The sequence below is a fragment of the Myzus persicae genome, unplaced genomic scaffold, assembly GCF_001856785.1.
Source record: "Myzus persicae strain clone G006 unplaced genomic scaffold, MPER_G0061.0, whole genome shotgun sequence".
NCBI classification, from domain to species: Eukaryota; Metazoa; Arthropoda; class Insecta; order Hemiptera; family Aphididae; genus Myzus; species Myzus persicae.
In genome coordinates, this window is record NW_019103592.1 from 33,485 (window position 1) to 46,814 (window position 13,330).

General features: G+C 29.6%; 1 protein-coding gene across 4 annotated transcripts in view; it reads right to left on the reverse strand.

Moving 5' to 3' along the window:
- LOC111034808 (two pore potassium channel protein sup-9-like) overlaps window positions 1-13,330 on the reverse strand; it is an 81,499-nt gene that overhangs the window by 21,477 nt on the left and 46,692 nt on the right. For all 4 annotated transcript variants that reach the window (XM_022316189.1, XM_022316187.1, XM_022316186.1 and 1 more), the window contains one exon: window positions 6,057-6,175. In XM_022316189.1, coding sequence (XP_022171881.1) covers window positions 6,057-6,175 — 119 coding nt within the window. The remainder of the gene's footprint in view (window positions 1-6,056; window positions 6,176-13,330) is intronic.

Sequence of the window (13,330 nt, forward strand, 5' to 3'; positions counted from 1 at the left end):
AGACATTGGAGATTATGTAAATAGTACAGATGCAATGTAGTATATCGAAATCTACGGCATACGTACACTGATTCACCGTATTTTTCGGGTAGATAACCAAATGTTGCAATTAAACACTAAGGTGGGTATAACGCAGTACGACATGACCATGGACGAGGATCGCAGTACCGACGACAAAAAATAAAACATTTCATCTTATTAAAGGTGTTTTATAAAAATATTATTACAACCGCATTTCGGTAAGCCAATCAGCAAATGTATTTTACATTATAGGATGAGTTTTGAACCCTCTTTAAGAAGAGTACCTTTATACCTATATAGGAATAAAACACAGGGTGATTCATTTAACGTAAGAAAATCATTATTTCGGAAAACACTTACGTTATTGATAATACTTTTTTTTAGAACAAATCTTTACAAAACAAAATTTTCGGAAAAAAAAATTTTAGTTATAATTTATAAGTTTTTACTTGTTACTCTTTTTAATGCCAACATACATTTTTAGTTTAATATTCCGAAGCAGAATATTAAACGGAGTATTTAGATCCATGAAAATTAAATTTTGGACAAGTCGTTTATTAGTCATAGATAATACTTAAAGTTAAGATGAGCGAAATAGTCAACAAACATTTAGCAGTATAAGAATGTACCACTTCATTCCGTTAGTCAAAACTTAAAAGTTAAAATACATATTATACTTATAAACTAGGTCCACCCAAAATTGGTTATACATCGAAGTGCTTCAATAAATATTTCTATTTGAAATAATGTATTAAAATTGCACGTTGTCTTCTTAAAGAAAATTAATGACTATAAAAAATATTTAAAAAATAATAACTTTTTTGAAAAATATGGTGTTTTTAAACTACTTAAAATTATGTATTTACAAATAAAATTAAAAAAAAACGATAATAGTTTATGTAATGATTGTCTTACGTTAAATGTATCACCCGGTATTGAATTTTATATGTATATGCCATATCGTCTATAGATCAATACCACCCAAGCGACAGGCCGGTGATCACCTATTTATGTATATTATTATTTATTTTAGAGCTACAAACACTACAACTTGTTGTTCAAACACACACATTAACGTGGTAATAGTATACAATGCGTTCACACGCAGTGCTTATAAGATACATGACGCGGGATCTCAAGAGCACTTCTGAATTTTCTTGAGGGTGGATGGATCGTGCACACACATATAGGTACCTGCGTATTTGTATAAAATAGTTATCTACTGCATGGCCCGAAAAAATGACTCAAATTATTATTAATATTATATGTACATACAAATTTTAGTCTAAAATATATGAGAGCAACTAGTTGATGGAAATCGATAATAATATATTTGAGACAAAATTTCGGGTTACATATTAAAATCTTCTCACTTCAAAGGGATAAGATTTTTTTTCACCGTTTTTATAGTTTATATCAATGGAAGAAAGATTATGTAAAATAATTTGTGCGAATGGTAGGTATGTGAATGAAAAATTAGATTAAAAAATATTACTATAAAAAGTTTCAGATCATTAGTAGGTATATGTTATAACTTATAGCCAATATGGTTAAAGCTGATATTTAACATTAAAAAAGGACTGACTTATTACCTCTATTTAATTTTTATGACAATTATTCTTTCAGTTTTTAAATACACATTCCTAAATAGTATATACATACAATACCATTCAAGTACTTTAATTATTAGTTGAAAACCTACACTCTGCAACTAAGTACACTGGTGGGTAGCTGCCAATGTCGTTAATTTTTTTTAATGTTGATTGTTGATTGACACTTATTCGCATTAAGTGTGTACATTCAAGTATTGTTATATAGTTAAGGTCAATATTTTAAGAATATGAATAACTTTACTGAATATTTTACTGTTGTTGAATTTGATCTTATATACTCAAAATTTAAATTTAGGAATTATTTTGATAGTGCAGTTTTAATAAATCATTTTAGCTTCGAATACATTATTCGCCACAATTCGGGTGCGCGCCCCAAAAATTGCAACCGAATTCTAGAACTGCACCTTGCGCAATTCGGATGGATTGTGTTATGGCGCATGGCCACAATTATACGGCGTTGGCGAACCGATATTATTCTAGGAACAATGTAGAAAATCAGAGGCCCTGGTATAGCCATAGTACGTGTTTACTAATAAGGTGTCAAAAATTAGTAGAAATCAATAAATGATAAAATGTATTAAGTATTAGTAAATTGACAAAAGAATATCACATCAACGTAAAAGTAATCAACATTAATGTCGAAAAGTCATCATTGACAGTAAAGACAAGTACTTATATAGAGTTTATGAACCAGAGACGCTCCAGGAGACAGCTTTGATGTGATCATTATTTTTGTTAATTAGTACCTGACATTTTATACATTATTGTCTTTTGGAGAGACATTAATTATTCTTATTTGTTACACAGACTGTTTAGTTTCCAAGATTACTAAAACATAAATTTAATACCACGCACTACATAGATGATAGGGATGTAACAAATAACAGTTATAGAAAACGGTTGTTGACGACTGGCGCCGTTACATCGTTAGGAAATATGTTTTGACTACATCTCAAAATTAAAATCTAATAACGTAAAAAAGTAAAAACAAAAGAACAGAAGATGTATCAATAACATATTTTTTAAGATATAATATAATGCACACATATTATATTCCATTGGACCTACATATGTTCACCGTTTGCGCATATATTTTGAAACATAAGTAAATCATTGTTCATACCATGCTTGCACACATTTCAAAAAATTGCCCAAAGTGCGTTTGTATACATTTTAAAAACAGTCATTCTGAAAATCTTTTTAGTAATTTTACTGGTCTATGTTTTTATAGATGTGATCCCCGCACAAATCTGCAGGTGGGTCTCTGTAGTCTATACACAACATTCTAAAAACTCCCGCTGTGCGTTCACATAAATTATCATAAAAAAGGACGCAATGTATCTGTAAATATACATTTTTTTTAATACAAGTGGTATGCAGCCATTATGGGGACCGAAATATCAAAGACAAGTATAGAAACCGGCAACCTACCCTGAAAAGATTTTTTTGGAATAAATCGATTTTATCTCTGTAGGTTTTTTTTCCTCTCTCGATTAGGGACGGCTGTCAACGATTTATTACTATATTTGCCTATGGTCCACCTGTATGTATACCATATATGAACATTGAAGTATGTACTAACTATTATAACTCCTCTCTGCATTTACAATAATGGCTGGAGGATTTGATTGGAAATGTATTGTGTACGGGGCCGCACAATAAATCGGTCCTGAAAATTTTTATGACCTATTGAATCTGGTTTCATTTGGTCCCATGACACCGTACACGCCTTACTATTATTATTGCGGTGCATAAAACGAATCACACGTCTGAGAGTGGTCAATCTGTAGTGCATACTATGTATGTAAATATACGGTTTTAATAATCATTGATATGTTTTGTTTTCAAAAAACGATTCTGAGGAGAAATTGTCGATCAGCAGTGTTATCATATACTTATTTATTTTAATTCAGTAGTATAGAGAGTGAACTAATCTTTATAGAAAATAAATCATATATATTACATAAAACTATTACTTATATAGTATTACTATCCGCTAGTAGAATATCCGTTATTAGTATGTAGATTGTAGGAACATCAATCCTAGATATGTGTGAATAGGTTTTTGATAAAAATAGCTTAAGATAAATAATTAAAAAAATGAATATTTTTTTGGATTACAATCAAATAACTAATGCCGTGTACTGAAAAATCGTTCTTTTCTCAAAAATATCCAATTACGTCAAAATTTGTTTTTCAAACTTTCCAAAAATGAACAAATTCAATGTGGCTCTATACTAAACTTTTGTAATATACCTTTAACCAAAACTTATGAAATTTTCAATATAAATCAGTTTTATCAACATCTATTGAAAAAAAAGGTAAAGCTCTAGTACACATTATGGCCAATGCAATTTGGACAGACCCCGCCTCTATGAGATGACAAGCACAGTCTATTATTATCATTATGCCTACAGCGTATACGCACGATGAGCCCATCATAACTATATAACGACAAGACCCGTGAGAGGGTTAGCAGTTAAACTGCAGACGTACCAGGCCAACCCCCCCGAGTTACGACCTTCTTCCCGTGCAGCTCATGCAGCCTGTTGATGTGGGGGATGAACAAAAAGGTTAGGATGCTGGGGGTACTGAAAGGCCATGTTTGTACCACACACATTGAAACGTATTATACATGTATATATTTGCTGTACGCACGCACACGTTGTCCGATGAGCACGATGATTAGGGGATGACGAGCAGGGGTGTGTTATAATAATACGCGTATGTTATATTATGTGGAGACGGCGTCGCCGCCGGTTCTTAAAATTTCGTCCCGCCAGTCGGGCGCCTCTCGCCGGTAACACGATTGGGCGACCGCCGAGACCCGAAAACGACACAAAGAAATTCCAAAGGAGTGACGTTTTTAAAAATGTACATCGTATCGCGTTACCTACGATTTATTACACCGGTACGCCATATAACGTATATATATATAATAAACTACCATACATAATGCATATACACACATGCCGTGTGTCGAAATGTAAAAATGTGTTGATATACTGAATTACGTTTTCGTTTTAAAAATATAAATGGGTACTTTATTGTTTTTTGTTAGCCGAATCTAAACAATAATTCACATGTTTATGACGTCAACATCACCATACCCCGCCCCGTGTCAAAGATCTCATTGTTTTTACGTCATCGAGTCGACGACATTTTTCCCCGGATTTAAAATACTTATAAGTTATAGACGTTAAGACATATTTTTTTGCATTTGTACCTTGAGAGAGATAACCTCATACTGCAGGGGCCGTAGTAAAAATACTTTCATTTTTTTTTTTATTTACTCCACGGTTACGTGTACCTACATCTGTCATAGTTTTTCATAACATTTTTTGATTGTTCTCGATTTCAACTGTCCAACTGTGAATGAAAAATTGTGTATATATTAATAACTTATGACTTCTGTGAAGAAATCTTCGACTTAACGTACATTTAAAAAACAATGAATGTTGTATTTTGCAAATATATTCATCAGTCACTGAAATCTTTATTATACATTAGCTTCAATTTCATTTAGGGATTTTAAAAATGAATATTTTGGTATATATTATTATGGTTCTTAAAAAATACAAACATTTCGATTCAAGTTCATCAAAATAAAATTGTTTTTCAATCTATCTAGCTCTAATATGATTTAAATATAACAGTTTCTATTACCTCAATTCATATTGAAAATGACCTTAGTTCTATCGAAGTATAGATTCTAGTTTCTAAATGTGCTATATAAAGTTTCTCGTGAAGTTCGGGTTCCAATATTATCATAGAGATCTAGTTCCTCACCCTGATATTTAAATATGATTTTGCAGAGAAAATGTCTCTGTACTAAGGAATATATTGTAAGCCATCAGACCAATATTGTACAGTAGGTAAGTATTAAATTTTATAAAATAAAATAATCACAAATGCATTTAGTTCCTCGATGTTTATTTAAATACGAGCGTTGTTATTTAAAGAGCCAATAAAGTCATACAACCTAATTTCTGAAATACCAAACCTTCAACTCAAAAACGCCTTCAAGGTCATCCAATTTCGATTATCATTGGTTAAGTATTTATATAATGTACCAATATATCTAAGATGTTATATTATATCCAATGGCCACAGATGCAGTGGATAGTTTGTGAAAAAAAAAGTTATAAAACCTAGAAAAGGATTGTACCTATAATAAATAATTTTAAACACAAATGTTTTAAGAAAAATATAAGTATTTATGTTAAATGCTAAATTTATCTATGTACGAATATAAAATTGTTTTTAAAAACACGAACATTTACCAAAAATATAGAATTAAAAAACTTCAAAATAATTCCCATTTTAAATGCGATCTTATGATATCTTATTAATGGTAAATGTTTGTTTGTATTATATTTTATTTATCCATGTATAAACTATTGGTAAGTAGTAAGTACTCACATAGTCATGAAACGCAGAACCAACAAGTTGATGCTAGCTGCAACGACGGCGAGGCCGAACAAAATGAACACCAAACTAAGTGCCACGTACCCGGGCATTGTCGTCAATGCTTGATCGTTCTGAAACAAACATTTTACGTACGTGTAATAATATAAAGTGTCAATAGTGCCTTATTATACTCGTACTTCACAATTTTGAAGTATAAAATCAAATAAATTAGTTGTAAAAAATAAATGCATACAAAGATAATTGAATTAAATTTTAAATTTTTTTAAGCTTATAAACGTGTTTCAAATGGTAACAGGGATGGGGTATACACTATATGCATACTATACGTCATATATCTGCAGAACACCTGCGAATAGAGTTATTATTTTATTATAAAACGTTACAGGCATTAAAGTATTATGCATTCGATCGAGAAATGTGTATTATGCGTACTGTGCGTATATAGGACTCACGGGACCCTCGATTCAATTCCCTCTGAATATTATCTAGAGCTTAAAAAGTAAAATAATGTGTAATAAAATCATCGATCATCAGTAGATACTAAGCTATAGCGTGCTATAGTATCAAGGGAGAAGCCCCATTTTTTGTTCTATTTAAAACTTATTCAACTGTCGAGATCCTATACACATGCTTTATATGTTTAATATTTAACAAATAGCAATGTGTTTTTTGATACAGAAAACAATTATTGCAACGCATACAACTCTATTAACTCATCTATTGATTCCTACCAATTATATGCTTACAATTTTACTTTAATTTCATACTTTACTTTAAGAGTTGTTTCTTAATATTTAATATGCAATAATCCAGTTGAAGTTTTTGTCGAAATCGGCAGTTTTTCAATTTATTTACTGACGAATATTAGGTTTTTAAATAACCAGTGACCATATTTAAAAATCAAAAGAAGTAGGTTATTAATGTATATACCAATTCTTAATTCCCATTCGTGATCGAATAGTTTTTGGTTTTTCTTTTAGGCACACTCGTTTTTTGAAGAACAAAAACCCGTTATTCAGATCCTACAATTTAATTGATCATAAACTATGCATAATATAATATTTCGAAAAGACGATTAGGCAATATATTAATATACAATACAATATATTTTATTTTAATGTTTAATTTTATTCCAGCTTTGGTAATATACGCTTTTATCGAGAGTATTCGTATATTATTATTTCGTTTAAGCCAGGTTATGAAATCTATCTGATACGTCGGAATACCAATCTATGATTTTTATTTATTATTACGCAATTTCAGTCAATGCGATAATATAATACAGTTTCGCGGCAAATAATATCATTTGTTTGATATTTGACGATTTTATTTTGGTGAATATAACAAAGCACGTGCGGTTATAACATGTGTGATCGATGCAATATTATTATTTCGGCGAGTTGATGAATCAAATGTATAAATATTATTCGCAATATAATTTGTAGGCATGTAGCAATACAATGTAACTATACGATCCTCTGAGCGAGACTATGCTTTTTTGCGGTGCATGTTATAATAATATAAATTACAAACAAGTAATAATATGCCATAATATAAAATATAGTTCCAGAATCAATGCAAACACTCACATGTCACGTCATGCAGGTCCTAATACGGGAAAAAGATCAAATATTATATGCTATCAATGTCTCAACCAAATCCACTGGAGGACGGATGGCACCTCCCTAGGTGTGGCCGCGGTACGAGGCGAGACACGTCCAGCGGCCGAGAACCTCGGTAAAATGATAATAATGATGATAATAATAATAATAATATGATACATCATCGTTCGGCGTCCAGTGAATGGACACGTGCGCGTCTGTATTACTATTTCGTTCGACATTATTATTCGGTCATGTTATTATAGGGCTCACTCTGACCAGGATGGTATAGATACCATAAAACATAATATAATATATACTATGAATGTATATTACGTTCCGTCGTATATTATTATCGTTCCGTGTGGACTTTGAAGTATTTCGCGACGATGGGCTTAAGTGATCGGTCACTGGCATTGGACTTCGCTCCGACGCACAATAAACAGTATACGAATACATGTTATTATATTATTATTATATACCTACCATATACATCATAATGTACAGGACGACATAGTATACACTGACAATTTCCTTTATTTTCATCCCCGTACTACAAGACGCCACTATAGAATATCTAGGTGTGTGTGTGTGTGAAAAAATACCGGTCTAGGTGGTTAATTGGTAAATTTTAATACTTAATATATTAAATTTTATTATACTGCGAGGTTCTCGTCCATCCAGCAGGTCAAGTTGTATTTCCCAATAGCAAAACAGTTGACTTTTTCTGGTCATCGGCCACGTTATTTTCTACGAATTAAACCGATAAAAATGTAAATGATACTATTCACCACAATAATATACACAGTAACAATATTATATTTTTATTATGCACACAAATCGCATGTTTTGTGTAAGTGTTTCACGTATATTTGAGAATAGATAAACCAATATATCAGCACAAAAAAAAAAATCATTAATTTTTATAAATTATTACATTTTATTGTAAAAATGAACTTTATATTTTTAAATAAAATATAAGACAACATACAAATAGAGATGGCCGTTTTAATTTTATAATTTTTAATTTTTATTTAATCTTTAAAATAATGTTTTTTTTGTGCAATGTTTTGATATTATTATTATTTAAAAATAAATGGTCAAACGTGTATTTAAAATAAATATTTGACTGAAAACAAATATTTTCAAAACAATTAAAATAGGAAATTAGCAAAATAACAAAAATACTTATACTAGTTACTACATTGAATGAGAATCGGTTTAAGAATATATCAAAGTTCAACGATTAAGTATCTTGCACCTTGCACCATTCTACCGTTGCTACGTACGTAGACACACTTGCTCATCTCACAAATATTATTTACTGACTACTGAGTATTTTTTTATACAAATATAGGTGTTATTCTGAATAGGTAGATTTAGAGCTACACAAGAGTGTATAATTATTTAAATTACTTTCCTCTTTTAAAATGAAAACTGAATTATTATGACAAAGAGACTATAAATATTGTCAATGACTACCTATTCGAAATACTATCAATATTATATTATACTACTGAGATTTTTAAATAGTTTGTGTGCATATGCAGGTGTTACATAAATTATGTAATTGCACAGTATTATATATTTATATAGAAAAGTATTATTTTTACTTATATTTTTAACAATTAATATAGTAATAAGGTTCTAAGCATTAATATTTGATTACACACATTGGTTATGTTATTTATGTTATCGTTATACTTATATTTTGTTTCTTATTCTGTGCATACTATATTCATAATATTTACCTACCTATCGAACTATATATTTTAAATACTTAACTACTCAAATTTTGGATTTTCTTAGTTATTTCTTATAATATCAACAATAAACATGTATACAATAAATAGATAAGTATTAATAGTATATTACACCGAATACATTTTTTATTTTATGGTCCTCCCGTTGGTAGTATAATCTAACCTAGCCTAACCTCCGGAGACTTAGATCTGGCCTATAACATAGGGTAGGCTTAACTAGGATCCCTCATAAGTTTGGTATGCTGATACAACGTGGGAATATACCATTTTAGAATTTAAGAACCTCACACAAATTACGATCTTAATACATTTATACATCGTGACGGGATACGTTAACGAGAATAGAGAAAGTATTTTTAATTATTCTGAAATTTCAGAAAGGACTGCAGCTACTTTACTACTGCTAATCCTACAAGTTACCTATTTTGTTATTATTTTAATTAACACCATCGACTCGTAAGTATTTCTTCTGTTTATTCCGCAAATTTATTTCAATAAAAGAGTAAGAAAACCCCCCAGTTTTCACGAAATATTAACGAGTCAACCTTGGGATGATTAAAAAGCTTCATTGGTCTAATTAAAAGTTCAGTATGTATCTATATAATATTCATATTTATATTGCCAGCGACACTGAAGATAATTCGCTAATGGAATATAAATACGACCTAACCTTAGATACGGCCTTTTTAAATATTTATTATTTTCGTGACGTTTACTTTTTGTTTTTATGACGGTGTGGCCTTCTTTGGATTTCAATAGAAATTTTGGTAATTTTCAAAAATAAATAAATTACACACAATATACATGAGCATATTGTTTAAGTAATAAACACGGTGGTCCGCATGGCCATTCATTGTCAGAAACGTACATAATATACATCTGCTAAATCTGTGCCTATACGCTATTGTACGGAGTTATACTTGAGCACCGTAACAGTACAATAGCATCCAAGGACGGCTGAATTGTAGAAAAAAAGATAATTCTTAGTAGAGGGTACAACCAAAGGGCTCGGAGTGTCACTGAGTGAATCTGCAGATGTTTTATAATATTATAGTTATTTGTCTTGAACAGATGTTTGAGACATGCATGTAATGAAAAGAACGGAAATCGTTTCTAAGTAGACCCTAAATTTGAATTTATAATATCCATACTAGGTATTGCATATTTATAAAATATTTAATTGTTTGAACCTACTGCGAACAGCAATAAGTAATAATCGACACCATGGACACGGTAATATGTATTATTAGGGGTGAAAGCATAGGGGGCGTGGTCCCTTGTGCAATTTTCTTTTTACTATTGGTGTTATATTTTAAACTTATGTTATTGCAATATGGAGTTATCGCCGAAACCGTGTTGTGCGATTTATACCGTGATATAAAATGCTCCAAGTTTCTACGAGCAATACATTTTTGAAAATTCACAAAAATGTATTAATGATAAATCATTCGTAAAATGTGTCATAAAAATAAGAATTTCAATCACTCATAAAAAATGTATGTTGATTTAGACTTAACTAATTTTTTTAACTCCTATATAATAATAGACTTAGCCACTTAGGCACTTACAACCTAAGACGTACATAATAATGATAATTATTATTAATTAAAAGATGTACAAAATGTATAACATTATTACAGAAATAAGAGCTCCAAGAAAAATACCAATTAAAAATGTAAATCAATTCTTTGAATATTTTATAATGAGATTGTTTTATAAATGTTTAGATAGCGTATTATAACTATCGGGCATTGCAATAGTTATAATTTATTGACTGTATTTCATTATGACGCAGGTTCCACAAAAATAGATTTTTTTTCTTTAAAATATTTTGCAAGTATAATTGGATATAATATTGCTGTTAATTTATTATTTGTAACAATATTTTTAGTTACTTTTATTACAATACTAAAATGAACTCCATTAAACTATAAAATTGAAAAATATTCCTAATTTCTACAGACAATTATTATGAGTTAACAATTAAATATATAACACAATAACTACTATAATAATGCAGAAACATAATCAAATTCAATATGTTAAAATTTTAATTAATAAAACAGTATATTAACTGGAGTCATTGATTTAATTAAATTTATGAACAATAACTTTGTAATTATTATGAAGAATAAGAATAAATTCACATGCCAACATCAAACTACTAAATTTAAATAAATCATCGACTATAAAATACTATACTGAACCTACAAGTGTTAATGAGTAAAATTACAATGTTACATAACATAATATTTCATACGAATTGTAAATGTATACAAAATAATGATGATGTTTGAAGATATTATGAAAAACATTTTAACAATAAATTATGAAGTTAAATATAATAAATTAACATACCATATGATAATGGAAGGATAACACGGCATAATCTAAGCTTATTGCCTAGTAGTTATGCTTTACATTTCGGATACATTTAATCTAAAAATACGAATAAAAAATAAAAGTAATTTGAAAAATATTTTAAATATTTTACTGTTATTCTCTTGAGAGAATCTCTCGACACTCGATCAAAGGAGTACAAAAAAAAGACGTGACCAACGACGGGTTAACCGATTTTAATGATATTTTGTAAATGTCTGTTGTTTGGTTTCACTTTAGAGATGAGATAGTTGATCTCTATAAGTGGCCTATTTAAATTACAAATTCAAGAATTTTTATAGGAGACGGATGTGTTTAGATTTGTTTATCTAAATGGTTTATATTGTTGGCATTAGTTACATATTATATTACTATTATAAATAGAAGAAATATGACATTTACAGTTTTGTTTTAAAATATATTTATTAAAAGTACAAATATTTTCCCCGGGTAACGTCAGGTAGAATAGCTAATATTACAATATAAATATTAAAATTAAAGAATGTAATTATATGTATAATATTCAATAATTTAAAAAAAAATTACAAATGTGAAATTATTTTGTTGCAATTCAAAACAGAAACCAACATAATATTATATTATATCATATTTTATTATTTATCAAATAAATAACGATGAGTAATAATGACAATAAACAATTAACCAAGGCGAATCTTGGTGACATTAGCTTTTATAGTGTACAATATAATATATTATGATTTCTTAAGAAAAAAGTTCATATTGCCAAATGATATACCTTTTTAAACCAAACATTGTGATACATAGTGACCACTGACAATAGAAACGAAAATTGTGACGAATGAACACAATACATATAATATAAGATGCTTCAACGTTTTCAAACCTGGAGCCTGGCACCCTCCGAATATCAAAATGGTCAAATCAACATAATGGCCAACGGGGTGTATTATTTTATCGTCCACCTCCGCGAAACTCGTGGATAGTTTATATTAAATATTTGAATGATTCGTCATACAACTGTATTTTTTTCTTTAATATTAGGTAGTTATTCGCCTGAATCAGAAGACATGCGCATAATATGATAGAAAGTACTGATATTGTATCCTGTACATGATATAATATATAATATTATATTATTGTTAAATTTTTAAAATATTTTTCACGCTATATATTCAATGAACATTTTTCATAATATGTCACTATAAGGTGAAGAAAAAACCAAGTTTTATCTTTAACGAACAATACTTTATAGGTCTTGTAGACTTATCAGACTAACCGTGTCTAGTGGTTTAGTTATCAATAAGGCATGTCATCCGTGCACGTTAGGTAAGCATTTTGTTTGATTTTGTCTCCACGACTGATTTGTTGTTACAATTAACGCTATAGTTGTATATACGTTGCCCACATACCAAATACCAAAATACAAAATAAAATTCTACCCAATGACAATCATAAAGGAACCAACAGCAATACACCATTTCAAGAATAAAAATAAGTAAAAAAAAAGGTCTGGATCGGCCGGGACTATCCAGTCTCGTCT